General features: G+C 36.4%; 2 protein-coding genes across 2 annotated transcripts in view; one reads left to right on the top strand and one right to left on the bottom strand.

Moving 5' to 3' along the window:
• Window positions 1-383: 383 nt before the first annotated feature.
• LOC136237300 (serine-rich adhesin for platelets-like) overlaps window positions 384-19,785 on the bottom strand; it is an 87,676-nt gene continuing 68,274 nt past the window's right edge. The window contains exons 5-9 of the mRNA XM_066027650.1: window positions 1,687-2,258; window positions 1,555-1,631; window positions 1,407-1,433; window positions 866-1,353; window positions 384-781 (exon numbers count right to left, since the gene is read on the bottom strand). Coding sequence (XP_065883722.1) covers window positions 508-781; window positions 866-1,353; window positions 1,407-1,433; window positions 1,555-1,631; window positions 1,687-2,258 — 1,438 coding nt within the window. The 3' untranslated portion in view covers window positions 384-507. The remainder of the gene's footprint in view (window positions 782-865; window positions 1,354-1,406; window positions 1,434-1,554; window positions 1,632-1,686; window positions 2,259-19,785) is intronic.
• Window positions 6,354-8,020, top strand: LOC136237302 (balbiani ring protein 3-like). Its single transcript, XM_066027651.1, has 3 exons — window positions 6,354-6,427; window positions 6,475-6,529; window positions 6,759-8,020. Exons 1-3 carry the CDS (start codon window positions 6,374-6,376, stop codon window positions 7,820-7,822), a joined length of 1,173 nt encoding a protein of 390 aa, XP_065883723.1. The 5' UTR covers window positions 6,354-6,373; the 3' UTR covers window positions 7,823-8,020.

Genomic DNA, 19,785 nt, shown 5'->3' with positions numbered 1-19,785 from the left:
CAGTATAAAACCATTGGGAGCGAGTATATGTCCACTTCTTTGATATTACTGTCTTTGGCGCAGGGGGTCAGGTAAAACATGAACCAACTACAACTACAACTACTCATGAGGGGCATTACACTGTAACAGGGTAAACGTAAAGTACAACACCAGTACTTCTTCCATGACAACAAAACCTCAAACCATTTCACAATTGAATCTCCAGTTGTTAACTACATATAAAATGTCACTTGTCTGCAGAATATAAATGATTCCCTCAGGGAGAGGCTGTACCTGTAGGATAGCATAGACCAGCCAAGTGCCACATCTGTAGAAGCCAACCTTGCACAACAGTTTCAATACTAAGTAAGGCCACTGATTCTGTCTAAAGTTTGTAAAAAGTAAAAAAAAATGCACACATAAATGAATCTATATACACACTATTGTAATACAAAAATAATTCACTATACTTGTTCTGCCCTCTATATAATATCTACAAGCAAAATAAACTAAACTACATACTAATCACTACTCTTTTTTGGTACTACCTAAAGGATAGTTTGCATAAGTGTCCCAGTTCCCTTTTAGCTTGGCTTTACCATAGTCTCCTGTTAGAAGACATTCTTTTGTTGATGGTGGAGCATCATTGCGTAGATCATCACCAAAGATCAGACAGGAAGTTGCTTTCCTGTAGCGAAGATATCTGGCACGCAACCTAAAAAATTCAATCTGGGCATCTGTAGATTGTTCCATAAATTTTTTGGAATCCATAGGAGGTTTTATTCCTGGAGTATTAGGATTGCTAAGTGAGGAAAATATTCAATTTTATACTGGACTAAGCAATTGTACCATCACACAGCACAACTAGTACATCATTACACCTTACCTTGATGGTACCTTGCAATCAGGATTTGGTGATGTTTCTGTTTTTGTACTTGAATGTCTTCTGATTGCTAACTGTAACCCTGAAGCATTAATGTTTATGGAAGTATCATCAAGGTGGATTTCTGTAAAATCACCTAAAGATTTACGTTGGCCAGAATTTGATTGACATCTTGATTTGCTTAAATGGCTTGTTGCTGTTGCAGTGGTCGTGCTTAGTTTGCTTAAATGGCTTGCTGCTGTTCCAGTAATACCATGTTTAGGGCTTGCACTGAGTAGGCTAGAAGTTGATTGGCATCTAGTTGGCTTGGTTGATTGGCTTGTTGCTATTGCATTGGTATTGTTACTGGTTTCTAGATGTGATCCAGCATTTTGTATATGGCTTGCACTGAGCAGGGCGGGTTCACCAGCTTCTAGGCATTTGGGACCACTTTGTTTTGCCTTTCTATTTGTCTGCTTTCCACCAGCCTTTTCTCTTTGCAATTTACTCAGCTAAGACAATAACATTACAATGAAGAATTAAAACTAGTTAGCAGTTGGCTTACTGTTAGTCTGTTTTTTCTAGCCATCTCCTAAAAGAATGGAAGAATTACATCAACACTGAGCTTACAACGAAACAGCACATACTGTATAATGAACTTACAATGAAACAGCACATACTGTATAATGAGCTTACAACGAAACAGCACATACTGTATAAATCCTTTTAGTCTCACTGCTTAGTTGTCTTTGCCATGTGTATGATATTACAGCAGCTCTTGAAGTCCATTCTAGAAACACCAAATACAATATTAATTTTATACTACGCTATACACTATATCACACCTGGGTATTTCTCCTTCAGATTGGTGAGACAGATGTTAGCATATAATACAGGACCCAGGGTAGCCTGAGCTCCTCGTTTCTCATCAATTTCCCACTTGTTGTTTCTACAGACTATCCTCTCACTATTACTAATTGGTCGGGGTTTATTCAATTTTGGCTCCTTAATATGCATGCCTGGATCGACTTGCAGTAGCGATTCTAATGCTAAAATGCTTGCTTGAATTTCTGTGTTCTCAGCAACATTGGGCTGGACTATTGCTTCCTGTTTCACTTCAACAGAACTGTCTTTGCAATGCTCTTCTTTGTTTGATTTCTCAGTTCCATTGAGGGTAGTTGAGTTCAGACTTGTTTGTTTCATTTGATCATTTTGATTTACAGAGAAGGATTTAGAACTAAGTAAACTAGCAGTCTGTGTCAGAGTTAATTCTTGTGATTTTGTAGAAACAGTGGTAACATTACAGCAGGGTTTAGTTTCATCCTTAGGAACCAGTGGTTGATCATGCCTTGATGACAAATCATCAGCACTTTCGTTGACTAACATGCTAACAGATTTCATTCCATCAGACTGCGAACTAAAGTGATTTAACAAAGAAAACCACAAAAATAAGTACTATTTTGTGTAATAATTGATTACTATATTATTGCAAACTTGCAAAACTTTTTTGTGGTCTATAAATTGAATTACCAGCTCCCTTATGTAACTAGGTAACTCGCTGAAATCATTTCACATTGTGGTTTCCACAGATAACACATTCCTTTCAAACAAAATCCTAGTTAAGTATAGTACATCTGAATGATTCAAATAAAAAGAGATTGATTCATTAGTGTTGGAAATGAATTGTGTGTACATATGTGGTAACATCACATTTCCGGTTGGTATAGCTAAAGAGTACTCCAAACTACATTTTAATAGCTGCATTAGGAAGAAGACAAGATATTTGTATGTGTCAGTAATGAATGAATGTGCTAAGGCAGAAAATCTGTGAACTGTGTAGCTGATTAGCTATTAAAATATCGACTGTGAAACCCTGAACAAAAACAACCATCTTGGTAGAGAGCAAATATTTATAAGCTTTTGTGAACATACAAATGCGGAAATATATACATCCTAACACACAATTAAAAAATGAACTAGGCAACACCCTTCAGTCTTTGCTGGTTTATAAAAAGGAATTAAGAAGTTCTTAGTTACATATTAGAATGTAGACTATGATATGGTCACAGACCTATAAAATTCTTTGTGATCCTTGAATAGTGAGGTCAACACTCAGCTTTTACCTAGGGTACTTTAAGGCACGTAAGCTATAAAGCAACTGAAGATAATTTTCTACATGTATTGTTTTTATTTATTATTACTTATTGGTTATTAAGGCTTTACAGCACAAGCGCTGAAGGTCTGTATGACACCTGGTCCTACAGCCTGTTTAGAGTTGTTTATAACATATTGGCTGAGTTCTATAGCAACCAATATAAACAAACAAATTGGTAACCAAGCAGTAATTAATTGGTAATGGGACTGAATTAAACTTCTGACTATTATTTAAATTGAAAGTTTCGACTGTTACTATAACAGCACCAGACAATGTGTCATCCACGTTCCCACCAAATCTTTCAATTTTATTCATCTCTTTCAGTTTTATTAATTCCCTAGAAAGAACAAGCCATACAGATTCATTCATCAAAATGTTTCCTACATTAACTCTTTGGAGTTACAGGAACAACAAAAGTCCATTGGCACTGCAACTACTGTATTTTACCCTTCTGTTCATTCAATACACCACGTTGAAGGCCAGGTCAGTATCATATCTAGATAGGTTTTTAAGGTTTCAGTTGAAATACTTTTTTTAAATTGACCTCAGCAGCAATGTTATTGCTGTGTTGGCAAATTTACATAGCAAACAAACCTATTTACCACTCATTTTGGTAGTATTAATGCATTTCATTATTTCATTATTTCAATAAAACAATCAAGATACTCTAATATAGCAGTCAAGTAACTACTCTAATAGGGCAATCAAAGATACCAGTTTAGGCTGGCTTTTGCCCTAATTCAAAGTTTGAAGCACTGGATTTACTGTATAAACTAAAAGTAGTCAATCTCAGTGTTTCTAAAACCTCATAGTCTTCTGGGAGTATGCTCCCATAGACCCCTCATATTTTTATTCCTTAGCTATAATACGTTCTATATGTGACCATCTCAGCGAAAACCCGTCTAGTTCACACAAGAATGTGTACTGAGAAAATTGTAATTTAAAAATAATTCGTAAAATTACACATGCTACAAGAAAAATATGCAAGTTTTTATCGGGCCAGTACTCGAAGAAGGAAGACTCAAATCAATTAAAACTATATACCATCTTATTTGCCTACTCATGGGGAGTTCGAAAATCTTTGTTTCGTTTTTGTAGCTTCAACAGTATGGGTGTCACGTGTGTTTGTTTACGATGCGGTAAACGTAAACAAGATCGTCATTGTTTCTTCTACCAAACCGCCTTCATACGCCTATGCGCAAGTGACTGCAAGGCTAATAAAACTATATCTTGGTTGATCTGCCAATCCGCGGTGAACATTGTAAGCCAAATTCCAACTTCACAGACTAATCCAAACGGAAGTTATGGCTGCGAATGCAAGCACCTGTAGTTTATTTTTAGTATAGTCACTGTACAAATCGATTTCATTGTTCTTCCTACTTTCTAGCACTGTAATTTCAAAACTACACACCACAGAAGGCTGAAATTTTGGTGATCCATTCTTTGGACACTGTAGATAATGGTGAGTGAATTAAAAAAAAATTAATTGTGCAAACAAGTCGGGTTTTTGCTGAGACGGTCACATATTTTACCATTAAATTTTCAGAAACTCCATCCTAGATCTGCACTGCAGGTGTAAAGAAAACTTGAGCTACATTCCAATGGAAACCACACACAAAGTGTTCAACTGGTAGAGCTCTTGTGTTTGAATACAGCTGGTAGTAAATTAACAGAATGGTATATTGAGCAGCCACCACCAAAGTCGTTTCTCTGTGGTTTAGACAGGTATGTAGCTCAACTATTCAGTGAGTCTTCCCTACACCAGTGCTTTCAATAAACAAACAGTTGATTTAAAGCAGGGGTTGATTTAAAGCAGGAGTTGATTTACAGCAATACTCAAGTTGCCAGATAATGAGCATTTAATACTGCTAAAATCTTATGTTGATACGTGGTTTGAATGACAAGTAACTATGAGTTAATAGTTGTAGCTCATAAAATAGCTGGACTAGTAGCTGCATCAAAACTATGAATTATTGCCATAAGAGCCACCCTGGGACAAAGAGCCAAGGCTTGCATTTGAATATGCTGATGGAAAGTGCTGATGAGGTATGTTTGAAACAGAAAACATGCAAAGGAGGTTGTTTTAAACCAGTTTCCTTCTTGAAAGTGTTTTTGAGAACCAAGAGGATATAAGTATTGAAGGATGGTAAACAAGGTCAGTCATTGATATCTGCATAAACAACCATGGTGGATTTCCACTCATGACACTCTACATTACAGAATTTAGTCAATAATACACTGTAATAACTAAAAAGACACATCAACTATTATATTATAACCTTGAGAAAGTATTATGCTATACCACAATCAGAAACTTACAATATTCGATACCTGTATACTAGCAAGAGTTTGTAGGGAAAGTATCGAACTTCACTATACCAAATGAAAAATGAGTCCATAAAGTAGCCCGCATACCTTTGTGTCCTAAATCTGACCGCTGTTGATTACCCAGATTTAACACCTTCTTAGTTTGTTTGGGTGGTCTGCATTGAATCCCTGTGGCTAAAACCCCATCTAAATGTGTCACTTTCACTATCAGTTTTGAGAATGGTGACCATGATGAAATCTTGTATTAAGACGTCATGCGTGAAGTTGATATTTACAGCTTTCCAGGATAGTTGGCTGTGTCTTTCTCTTTGTACTAAATTCTTCAGTGCATTGTGCCATACTTTTCTCAAGTACACTGTTCTTTCACTCTGTAGCTTCAGTCTCTCAATGTACATTCACGCGTCCACTGTACTTATAACTAGTCACCAATCAACACAAATCACCGAGTATGTCATAGGGCTTTACGGGCTCATTTTTCACAGGGTATAGTGTAGTTTGACACTCTCCCTACACCATTATAAACTCTTGATCTATAGAGTTATAAGCTCCTAATGCAGTTAATTCACACGGTACAGAAACTTGTAGAGTGATAACTTTTGCATGATACTGAGCTTTAAGCAGAGGTGGATATCAAAAAGCCATTAAAAGAGAAGCTTAAGTAGGTATACTTACTCAGTACTGACTGTTTAGTTGATGTACAAAGAACTATCCATTGTCATAGAGCATGGGATACACATTTTATTAATAACATTCATCTTCATATTTTGTCCAAGACTCACTATACATAGCTATACTTGTTGGAATGTACATTTATGTAGAATTTTGCATAATTAAAGCATAAGGCAGCTAATGGAGATATAAGAACTATATTTGCTGTTTTATTTGTCATATATAGTAGTAGGTGTACATCATTATGGTGGTTGGCGATTTGCAGCATCAGCATGTGATATCATACACACTTGTAAGGTTTTGGGGGCTATTTCTAGCCTATAAAAGCATTTCTGCACTGTTACTAGATACATACGACAAGATTTACAAAGAGCAAAAAGATGACTATCTTGACTTGTGGAATCTTGTGGTGGAGTACACTTATACTAGCAGTGGTAAGAGTAATCTTATGCTAGCTGTAAAGCATCAATACTTTTCACAGTATGGACAACTGCAAGAAGCTACCCTTCAACCAGTATGCAGGGACACAGGTTTGGGTAAGTCACCGAATCTTGCATATGCGTTCATAGTCTATTAAATGTACTGTTCTCATTGGTAAATTTAAAGATGTCTTGCATTTGCTTTAAGGCTTATCTATATAATGCATGCATAATAATATACATTGCAAGTGACAAATTGTATAGAATAAAAAGGTATTGTTCTGTTGTTTATGAAAATTTTAAACATGTATATGAATCTTCCTTACCATGAACGTGATAATTTTAGATTTGGATGATGATGCCATTTCTTCTCTCAGTCAACAAGTAGAGAGCACAATCAGCAGTGGACAAGATGTTCAGTCCATTGATGAATCAACACAAACAGTTACTGCAGCTGTTTATCGACCCACGGCATGCCATGATGGGCCAAGGAAAGTATACCACTATATTCCAAATGTCTATTACTATCCGCCCATATGGAAATTATCCTGTACTGGGCTAAGGTGCAACCAACCAGAATGTATCGCAACTAGAACCGAAATAAAACAAACATTTGCTATTGTTTACCGATACATTGGGGGAACATGGGTACCAAGATGTGAAAGAGTGGTGTATGAGAACCACCTCGATTGCGACTGTAAACAATGTAAACATATTCGAAGTCACACAGAATGTGTCAACACTACTACATGCCCAAACTGCCCCATCAGGAAGAGTCGCTCAAACTGTTACTGGAAGCCGATTTTGCAAGCAGAAGGAGAAAGTTCTGTTAGCCTTAGCTCCCAAATTCCTATTCCACTTGGCAGCTGTGATTGCTGCAACCACACCGGAAGATGTCCAAACCCAAGGCATGTCTTTCTTCCACACAGATGTGACTGTGAGTGTAGGGAATTTGTCAGTTGCCAACGTGGCTTTACATTTGACCCTGACTGCTGTACATGTAGGCCATTGAGATGTCCCGGAAACCAACAATGGGATAAATTACTTTGTAAGTGTAAATGCCCAATAGTACACAGATGTCCTCCTAACTATGTTTGGGATAACATACAGTGCAGGTGTGTTTGCAATGCGAGATGTCCTCCCTATTCTTACCTTGACAAACGTGCATGTAAATGCTTAGCATGTTGCCCTGAGGTGACTAGTCCTCGAACATGTCAAAGTGTATACTGCGCAACACAACCAAATGAGCTTTGTGAGTATGATGACAAGAGAGGAGGTTGCCATTGTCCAGATTGCTGTGTCGATCATCCTAAACAAGGAATAAATTATGATTGTTCCACTCTCAACCCGTTTGGACCTGACAGATGCAACCAAGTACGGGGAGGCAACACTTGCCAATGGAACTGCTAATAATCTACTCATCAGTCAGTTGTGAACTAAACTATTAACTTGTAGTTAACATATACATACACCTTTGTAGCAATTTATCAAACACCTTACTGTTGTACATGTGATATACATTTGTATAACTGCCCTATGTGCAGAAACATGTTACATGCTTTCATTGTCCACATAATTTTGTCTTGAGGTTAATGGCAGAATGTTGAATGCTTCATTTTGAGCTCGCAAAGGACTGATGACAATAGTTATGTTTAAAAGGTGTATACAACAACAAAAAAAAAGGCTATGCTAAGTTTGGGACTTGGATACACAACACTGCATGCAAGTCAGCTGTGAGCATTTCATGAATTGCATTGTTATGCACTAAGACTGAGAGAATTAGCAGTAATTAATTTTCAGCTTTATGCAAACAAATACCAACAGAAAAATCAGTGGTAAATGGGAAATCTTAATATTGTTATACAAAGAGAAAGCAATGGAAATTGTTGAGCCAGATTAAGTAAGAAGACACTGACCTTGAACTGACCTTTAAACTGAACTACAAACTGCACAGTCAGCATAACAGGTGGTATCTGAGATCAGTTAGAACAGCTTATTGATCAGTCACACTGAGAATGTCATTCACAGCAGTGAATGGAAGGAATGAAGCTGACAAGCTATAGTGGTTCAAGGTTCTATTAATCAGCAGAACTCCTCAGACAATTGCCAGAGACTCACTTGCTACTTTGACCTTGACCAGATTGTTGATTCACAGGTAGTGAAGCAAAGAAGGTTGTACTGCTTTAGACAGTGTTGTAGTTGCAGCCCTAGAGTTGGAGTACAATCAACTCAACGTATCCCAGAAACAATATGATGTACTCATCCTCCAAGACAGATACCATTGATGTTAACGGACCTATACAAAGACAATACTACACTGTGGAGCTACTGAAAGTTCTATTACAAGGCTGGATTGCAAATTCATAGTAGTACCCATACAATATATATATATATATATATGTAGCTCTGCTAGATTACCGGTTGTCACATTATACACCACTTTAGCATGGGCGTTCAAATGCACCACTCAGGGTTTAACTCGCATATTGCATCATGGGAAAGTGGTTTGCCAATGACTTTGATGTCCAGCCAGTTCAAAGAAATGATAATATTATGCTTTGACTCATTTTTGTAGTGGTTGCTAAACTGAGTATATTTGCAAAGATAGACTAGTTGGTTGTTAGTAAAGGATAATAAAGGCACAAAATAATTGTTTGGACCATCGTGGATGCATATTTCTACCCAACCTTTGAACAGACCATGGAACGGCAAAACTACTACTGCTATGCTGAAATAGGTTAGTAACTTAAAGTCCTAAGCACTTAACTTACTTACTGTCCCAATAGCGAAGTTAGCTGGCTTAGTACAAAAATGATAACAATATAAACTCCATCCCACAATCACCAGTTTTCTAACATTATGTGCTGAAGCATAGTAATGTATTAATGACGTTTTAACATATGGATAATGTGCTGTTTGGCTACTTGGTATTTGCTGATATATACACCCACAACCCTCGTGTTTTGGGTGTATATATCAGCTAGAGATGCAACAATATATCGATATATCGCATATTGCATTGTTATAAGACAATATTGCTGTATCAATACAAAGTCAAACCGTATTGATATATCAAGTATCGTGATATATCGAATAAAATATACCACTTAAGCGTGGGCGTTCAAAGGTGCCGCTCGGTGTTTAACTTGCATATTTCCCGGGGAATATCATGGGAAAGCGGTTTGCCAATGACTTCGATGCCCAGCCAGTTCAAAGAAACGATATGCTTTGACTCGTTATATTATAGAGTTTTGCATTGTGGGACTCGATTTTGTAGTGGTTGCTAAACTGAGTATATTCTCTAAGATGGACTAGTTGGTTGTTAGTAAAGGATAATGAAGACACAAAATAATTGTTTGGGCGATCGTGGATGCGTAATTCTACCCACCGCGTATCAGCCTTTGAACAGACCACAGAACGGAAAAACTACTACTGCTACGCTGAAATTTTGGTTAGTAACTTATAGTCCTAAGTACTTAACTTAATATAATAACTTACTTACTGTCCCAATAGCGAAGTTAATTGGCTTAATTTAGTACAAAAATGATAACAATATAAACTCAATCCCACAATCGCAAGTTTTCTAACATAGCGTGTTGAAGCATAGTAATGTATTAATGACATTTTAACATATGGACAATGTTTTGATGATTATTAGCCCACGCTTTTAAAACCATGATCGATTTTCAGATGCTATTGTATAAAACAAATGGAAAGAGTTCTCGTTAGTTCTTTCACCTATTAGGTGAATGCGCCCCAAGTGATATATATCACTTATACCACGGCTGCTTGGGATTTTGCTGACATATACACCCACAGCCCTCGGGCTTTGGGTGTATATATTAGCAAAATCCCTTGCAGCCGTGGTATAACTATTAATTGTGGCTTGTTAACATGGCTGACAATCAAATTATTGTACATTGGGGTTAAACTGAATAGTATTTAATGCTTCTCAAAGAAAAATAGCTCACTTATTTCCCTTAAAAACGACATAGACCATTGTTTAGACTCCACTTTGTATCATGCAATACATTGCTGTATCGTGATATACCAGAGGCAATATATCGATACATCTAAACACTGTATCATTGCAACTCTAATATCAGCAAATCCTTCACAGCTGTGGTATAACTATTACACACACTAACAGAGCACATATTGCCTAACAACCACAGCCTGCACTATCAACCCTACTAATAGAGGATTCATAGTACAAATAGTATAGCGGCGTAGCCCTCAAAATTGGCAATATTGTGCACTTTTTCATAAAACCATGAATTTTTCCACATAAATAGTACTCCTCATGACATGTAATTTTAGATATAGTGCCATCACTGAGTTGACTCTTGGTGACTTTTACGGCCATTTTTGTACAGAAAATTGATCGTTTTTGTCTTTAACTCCCTGAGGTAGTAATTAACTTTTTAAAACATGGTACCAAAATAACGCTCTTGCTGATAGAAACAACTTGGTTTTCATTTGAAGTGAATAGGTGATTTCAGTACAAAGTTATGATCATTTTTACTAGCTGCAAAATTTGATAAATTTACCTGCCCTTGAGGTGTGAATTACCTGTGGGCAGATAATTATGCATAAATTTATAAAAAATTAATTTATTAAAATTTTGCAGCTAATAAAAATACTCATAACTTAAGAATGAAATTACCTATTGACTTCAAATAAAAACCAAGTTGTTTCTATCAGCAAGATCGTTTGTTTGGTACCATGTTTTAACAAGTTAATTACTGCCTCAGGGAGTTAAAGACAAAAACGATCAATATTTTGTGCAAAAAATGGCAGTAAAGGTCACCAAAGGTCAAATCAGCGATGGCACTATATCTGAAAATACATGTATTGAGGACTACTATTTGTGTGGAAAGTTTCATGGCTAATGAAAAAGTGCACAATTTTTTGGTTGTGCCACTATACTAAAAAAGACTAAAATATACAAGCTATCATAGCAGCTTTAATCACTCACTGAACATGCAAAGACACTACACACCCACTTCTACACCTCCATCACCCACACATGGGCATGTAAGACAACAAACAATGGCAAGCTATGCAATCCATAGGAAGACATTTCAAACCACACATGGTGATGACACATCTGAGGGGGTAGCCACACACCAACAAAGGCTAATTGTTGGTGTCCTGCTACCCCCTCCTCTGATTAAATATTGAGGTATTGTTGTCCCACAACGAACGAAGTCATAATTGTGGCTAATGGGTTTACTACATATAGAAAGAGACAAAAAACTGGACTTCTAAAAACTTAGAAACCTTTTATAACACACTAGTGTATGTAATTTGCACTTTCTTGACTGCATCTCAATACTTGCAAAACATTCATAAATAGAAAGGGCCTATATACTAGGAACTAATGTCTTTAAGGTTACTATATAAAGTAAAGTACACTGGACTATAAGTTTCTGACCTGTTTTAAATGTAGCAATTTTGTTCTGTGGTCTGTTCAATCGCTAACATGTGATGCATAGAAATATGTATCCACAACACATTGCTCAAATGATATTTTAGTGATCATTCATCATAAAATAATATAGTTTAAAACCCACTCACCACCACAAATGCCATATGGCAGAATTGATTATAAATTCCTGCAGCATAACTTTCTATGTGTTCTGTAAGTTCTGTCAAACGTTTCAGTAGTTTCTACACTTATCCTGTAATGGTCATGCCCTTAAGTGAATGGCAATGGGGATAACTGGTTCCTTGCACACTATTGCATGTAAGATGACATTATCGCACACATTTTGGTGGTCGATAATAAGCACTGTAAATGATTCTTCACAGTGACAATGGCACTACTAATGAAGTGAAACAGTAAGGAGATGGATTATATAGGTTAGAATGGAGTGTTGCTATGCCTCCAATCAGTGGCCTTGTGTGTATGTGCCTATGTGCATTTGCTCAAACATCTGAAAACCAGACTTAAAGATAATTGCTTCAACTGTCAACCGGTTAGCAATATATTACAAACAGTACTACACTGTTTAGTAGTGATAATTGAATTCCTTGTTCTATATATATAGCTAGTAATTTATATATAGTTATATATATATATTATATTGTATGGTTTATAAGTTATAGAAGCAGCAGATTGGAGCCTTTACAAATTTGGTGGTAAGAGGGATAAATTATTAATACAACCAACCAACTGTATACATATGTTTACTAAATTTGTGTACTTGAGGCTTGTTTATTGTCACATCAATGTATTGAACCGAACTGGTAAACTGTACTGTGTTACTTCTACTATGACACATAATATCATGTAACACTTTTACACCTCAGATCAAAGGAGCTGCCCGGGCTACATTTCGTATGTAGCCCAGATAGCCAGGCTACACAGGCAATCAGACTGATACAGATGGGAAGTGCTACTTAACTGCAACATGGGCCATTTGGGCTTTGCCTGAAATATATGCCCTCCACCCTCAGACCTGTGGCCCTTGGGCAGTCAGGCATACATTTCAGGAAAAGCCCTCATGCTATTACATACACACTTCCATAACTGTTCCATTGCAACACATGCTTACAAATTCCACAAAGTAAAATGACGAGAACCTTAGCATGTGGTATCATTGGGTGGAGCACTTTAATGCTAGTAGTGGTGAGTGTAATAATAGCTGTAAAACATATATTATATTCTCTTGCAGTATGGGTAACAAAAAGAAGTCAGCTTACAAACAGTGTGCAACAGAGGTTTAGATAAACCACTAGAGAGTTCAATCCATGCACATACAATGTATATATGACAATACTTTTGCACACATATAGTGAACATTATAACAATTTAGATTTGGATGATGACACAGTTTCTTCTCTCAGTTGACAAGTAGGCCATACAATTAGCAGTAGACAAGATATCCACTCAAAAACAGGAGCTGTTACTGTAACTACTTATAAACTGCATGAATGCAGCAGGGGACCAAGGACATTATATTCCAAAAATCTATTACTATCCGCCCATATGAAATTGTCTTGCAATGGACTAAAGTGTAACCACTATATAGAATGTATAGCAACAAAGATGGAAAAGAGAGCAAGTAGTACATGTTCATGTTTATCAATACATTGGAGGAACATGAATATCGAGATGTGAAATAGTGGAATATAAAAATCAACTTGAATGCAAAGACATTTAAACCTACAAAGATCGTGTCAATACTACCCCATGTCCAAATTTCCCATATAATAAAACTCAGTCAAACTGCTATTGGAAGATAGAACGAGTGAAGGCACCAGGTCCCGAAAGCATTATTGAGTGAAGTGTATACCCAGCAGCCAGAGGGAGGTGTGATTGCTGTAACCACAATGGAGTGTGTGCCAACCTAAGACAAGCCATTGAAGTGTCCTGGGAATCAAGTTTGGGGCATACACTTTTCTTAGTGTAAATGTCCAACAGTTTATGAGTGTCCTGTTAAAGGTAGTGCAGGTGTGTTTGCAATACAAAATATCTTCTGTATTATTACCTTGACTAATGTGCATGTACATAAATGCTTAGCATGTTGCCCTGAGGTGAATAGTCCTCAAACATGTTAAAGTGTGTATTGTGCAACACAACCAAATGAGCTTAGTGAATATGATGACAAGAGAGGTTGTTATTGTCCAGATTGCTGTGGTGATTATCCTGAAAAAGTAATAAATTACAATTGCTCTACCCTCAACTCTAGATTCCACTTCTTTCTTTCCATAATTTCAAGCCCCAAAACCAGCCTATGGCTTCCTTTTAGATTAATTTTTTTTCTTTACTACAGGAATTGTCAAAGAGTCTGCTATTTGTGTGAATGTATGTATGCATTGTAAATTCGAAACTGAATAAAATGATTATCATGTAGCTATTAGGGTGACTTTTCACACAACTGAACTCTGTACAGGGTGTTATGCATGGTAAATTGATTGGAAAGGAATTAGAAGAAGATTAAAAAAGAAATATACAAAGTAAATTAGATGAACTTTGAAGGCTGTATCTCAGTGATGGCTGGGCAGATTTGACTCAAATTTGGATTGGGAGGTGCCCTACCCTGAGGAAGCTTTTCACAGCAAATATGGTTAAATACTGTTTAGGCACTATCAAGCTATATATGTGAAAACAGCATTTTCTTGGTTCTGTAAAAAATACACATTTGTCTGTCATGCACCTACACTGGCTGTACTTGAGCCGTACAACACACTACTGCATGTATGTCTTGATATAGCCTATTTTAATACTTTTGTGGTACTCTAACAGAGCACATATTTTTCTGAGCACTTCTAGTACAATGCACATAGAATGTTCTAGAAAACTTTTCTCCTTTCAGCAACTTTTCAAACACACCTTATGTAGCTGAAGTCTTTGAGCAGGCTGTAGGACCAGGTGTCCTACAGACCTTCAGCACTTGTGCTGTAAAGCGTTACAGTGGAACCTCCCTTAACGGTCACCTGAGCTGGGCGGTCACCTCAACATACGTAACAGCCACGTGACTACGGTCCCGACCGATTCCCAATCAGTTTGTACAGAAATAGTTTGCATTAAGTGGTCACCTCTATAACACGTATAACAGCCAGCTTTAGCAGTCCAAAACAGCACTTCACTACACAAAAGGCCTCTCACAAAACAGCCAGCTATAGCCATTACGGTCAGTAAACTAGCTGCACTACTTCATACTTCTGTAATACGGAAAAGTTATAAACTCACAGTATAGAAAAGCTTGTGGCCACTCCATGGCTTTGTCTCTTCGTGTGATTCTAATTAAAGCTCACCTCACAATCTTGATTCCTGGATTTGTAATTGTGTAGTTAACATTAACAGTTCACCGTCTTTAAGGAAGTCCCTGTTTTTACTTCACAGTCTTTGTAGCTAGGAATCATAATCAGCTCAATTGCTGTCTCCAAACTCAGTGTAGCTTCCGCAGGCTCTTTTTTGCTAATTTGTCTGCTATGTAAGTAGGCGGTGTACTGGAGTGTAGCCAAATGCATTTTTATGTAACTAAACCTGAGTTTTATAAGTCCCTGGAACCTTTGTATAAAGGCCAAACCTCAGTTTATGGCCTATGGCTGCTTTATGGAGGATATTGAGTTAGGCAGCCACCTCTCTATAAAGGCCAAATATTTCTGGCCCGAAGGTGACCACTTTAGACAGGTTCCACTGTAATAAATAAAAATAAAATGTTCAAGTTATTCCATCAAGCAGATTACCAGTTGGCATGACAACAAATTGCTTTTGCAATTTTCAAAATCACTCAAAACTCCTTTGTTCTTAAGTACAAAAACTGTACTGAAATGTGCTTCATTATGCTCTTACTTCCCTCCAAATTTGAAGTATATCAACTAAAGCATGCATGAGTTGTTGCAAAGTGTGCAGAAAGAAAAAGAATATGTAAGAAGATTAAGAAAAACAAAGAAAATTAGATGAACTTTGAGGGTGCATATCTCAGTGATTAAATTAAAATTAAAAATAGGAGGTGCCCTATATACCCAAGAAAGTTTCCATAACAAAACTGGTTAATTTTCGTTCAGGCACTATTGAGGTATGGATGTGTGAAAACGGCATTTTCTTGGTTCCTGTAAAATATGCACTTGTCTGTCATGTGTCTGTACCAGCAGTACTTGTCTGCATAACACACTGTTGTGTGTCCTAACCTTCATATCATAATTGAGATGTATCTTTGTAAGAAATACTGGTTTAAATTTTATTTATTTTTATTTTTCTTTATTAAGGCTTTACAGCACAAGTGCTGAAGATCTGTAGAACACCTGGTCCTACAGTCTGTTTAAAGTTGATACATAAAGTGTGTTTGAAAAGGTGGAGAAAGGAGAAAAAATTCATGACTGGACCTGGGCAGCCTCAAACCTGCAGCCATCCGATTAACGTTCAAATGCTTACAGGAGTCCGCCAGGCAGTCAGGATGTTCTCTTCTTGTCACTTTCAAGTATATATATCCATAGCAACTCCAGAGAGTGGCTTATTATCTCAAAGTATCCCTTGTGGAACCAAATGGACATTAGTTTATTTAATAAGGCTTTTCAGCACAAGTGCTGAAGGGTAGAATGGTTCTGACATAGTAAAGAGCAGTATAACCTTTCACGCAAGTTATACTATGAAACATATGCTCACAAGCATGTACATATACATACACTAATTCTTAAAAACAGCAAACTAGCATGGTGCACAGAGTACATAATCAAATCACACGGTTATATATTTATAACTGCAGCACTTTTTAAATGACTTACTATACTCTAATAGAACACACAGAGAGTTAGACAACGAATGTTTTGGTTACCTGAATTATGCACTATCAACTTTTACTACATAAGAAGGGTTCTGCTTAGAAATTCCTGAGTGGTGGCCTAAAGTTAACATGAACTGATATGCTGTGTGTTATGTTACGGTATATTGCACATGTATCAGTGATATATGTAAGAGTTGTACTGGTCGGATTTAAGAGGGTACTGGTCACTTTGAACCACTGCCAACCAGTGTGGGCAGAACCCTGCATAAGGTGGGTGGAAGTGACATATACGTGATATGATGTAACTAATATTTTGTGTTTACAAATTCTATTGGGTATTTGCTGGCCCACTTTGTGATAAAATCATCAAACAAACTCCAATAGTTTGTATATTTGCTTGTACAGTAAAAGCACACCTGTAGCCATTACTGTTGATTGGAATATTTGCTATATGTAAATTTACAGGCTATTATTATACCTCGACACACTAACACAGAAAATTGTAAGTCATAAAACAGTATGATTAGAAATGTTGCTTGTTGTCAGTCTAACCACAAATTTGATTTAATGATCCTTATATAGTCATGGTTTAGTACTTGTGATAATTAACTCATCAGCATAGCTGTGACAAAAAACCTATAAAATTAGAGTTACTCAAACAAGATAAGCTACTATATGGCAATGAACTAGGTGAACACTTGAGTCATCTGTGGCAAATTTGTAGACTTGTGCTAGAACTACATTGACACAATTTTAAAATTTCCAAAGCTTTATGAAAGTTATTCCATCTCAGTTTTTTAAAAAAAAAACATACACATCTAGGCTTCCAGTTGGCAAGAAATTCAAGTGACGTAACTATTCTAACACACATACTACAAGATTAGACAACACTCCTTTACAGCCAGTACCAACATCATCTCCTACATGATCACCCATGTGTCTAGATAGGACCAATGGGTACACTAATTGATGATTACACAAAATATTCATGAGGTATATATCACTTGGAGACCCTTAACCATAGGTCCTCACTTCATGACCACCTTGTATATAGTGATCATGTAACAAACAAAGCTGACGTGAACTGCGTGACATTATGGACGCTACTTTCTATACTTTTCCCAAACTAAAATCTGCCAAATAGTTTGTCCAATACAAATGTATTAGCTACTAACCAAACTTTTCTTGCCAAAGTCCTATCACGGCAAATTCGCCAAAGTTCCCTACCACCAAACTTTCTGGCTATACGGCATGTAGAGATTGCCAGGTTATGCACTCAATGTAACACATACTAAAGCATCTAGCACTGCAAGATTTCACTACTGAATCAGATCAACTGTGAAGATATTGTGAGTTTTACAACACAGTTATTAATGTTTAAGACATGTCAAAAAGCACTGTAAGACTTGGACATAATCAACTTCAACAATTAAACTCTGTAGGATGGCTTGAAGCAATAGATTGAATGTCAATTGATAGTAACAAATTGCCAATTTAACACATATAAATTAATGGTTAAGTATTAAGCATGAATATATTAACCATTAAACATATCAGTATGTGTTAAGTACAACCCAATACCCAAACAGTCAAAACAGTTGTACCACAATTTAGTCTATGCATTCCCAACAAGTGAACTTGTGCAATTAAACATCACTGGACAAGCATAATATTGTACTCAGTTATCTACTAACATAATCTTGAAACTATTGACTATATATGCTTCTAACAAAACCTACAGTAAAAGATGCTCATGTATACACTTTAACAGAAGAAAACACTGTATTCTTGGTCTAATACATACACATGCACACCTGGTGCAAAAAGCTTTGTTTTGCCTAAGTTTATTGATTTCAGATCCTTGCTTATTGATCCATGACGTTTTTAAGCACTGAAATTAATGTGGAGTCTAGAGAAAATTAAAGCGGTCTGAGTTTGCATTACCACTCACATATCGTAGAGGTGAAATTTTTTGAAGAACAGAATATTCATGAATTTTGCAAGTGATGACAGCTTTGTGAAAACAATGATCATTTTCTGGGATTTTGAAGAAAAAAGTACTTTTTTACACATTTATGTTAAAATTCTATCTATATGATGTATCGATTGGCAGACTGCTATATAATTTGCTAGCCTTAGAGTAATTTTGTGGGAGAATTTTTAAAATGCCTTTTGCATATTTCCTGTCTGACAGACGTACAACACAACTACACCCTAACAGTAATACAGTGAGGTCCACTGACTGATTAGTGTATGGTGGTTGGTAAACAACAGTCTGGCATTTACAGGATTTATGTCCAACAAAAAGAGACAGCATATAAGTCATACTTTAAAGTTACACTATGTTTGGTTGAGAAGTGGTTTGGAAAAGGCTCTCAAGTGATATCATGATTACTCTTTATAGTACTGAGAAAACTTGTATGGAACGTTAGTATGTACAAATGCTTTAGTATAACATACTGGATGGAGAGGAGTAAATGCATTTTGTCACTAGAAAGTACGTTGTTCAATGTTGTATTTTGAAAATTCTATAATTTCCCAAACATTAGCAAAAGCTCTAGTGATATGGTACCAACATTTTGACGGATGCAGTTTTGACAAAGTTTTAGTGGATTCAGTTTCATTTCAAGCAGATAGCCCTAGCACATAATAAATACTGCAAAACGTGAAGGAATATTTTTCTGACAGCCAAGCGATTTAGAACTTTAACATGCTAAGTTTGTGTTGCATAATTGCATGTTTAGGTAATATTAAAACAATTAATTATAATCCATTTACTACCACAAAAGGAAGCAATGGATATGGAAAACAACTTTAGGGTGGGACAAGCTGGAGTCATTTATTTATGTTTATATCCTTTTAAAAATTTGTAATAGACTTTAGTCTCCATACAGTAGACTTTAGTCTCCATACAGTACACAGTCCACATATCATTTTCACTTCAAATACAAGTACTAGTAAAGGTTGTGAAATCCATACGATACAAGAAAACTGACAACGTTAAACTGTATTTGTAATGCAGAGTTAGTATAATATATTGAGGCAAAGATGCATCCCAAAAAAAGTTCAGATGTACTAAAGATATACACAGAATGGTCTACAACCTCTATAATGGATAATTATGACAGAGAATCA

Source organism: Dysidea avara, chromosome 10, assembly GCF_963678975.1.
Source record: "Dysidea avara chromosome 10, odDysAvar1.4, whole genome shotgun sequence".
In the NCBI taxonomy this organism is placed as follows: Eukaryota; Metazoa; Porifera; class Demospongiae; order Dictyoceratida; family Dysideidae; genus Dysidea; species Dysidea avara.
The sequence above is the reverse complement of the archived record's forward strand: the minus strand, read 5'-3'. Positions and strand labels throughout refer to the sequence as shown.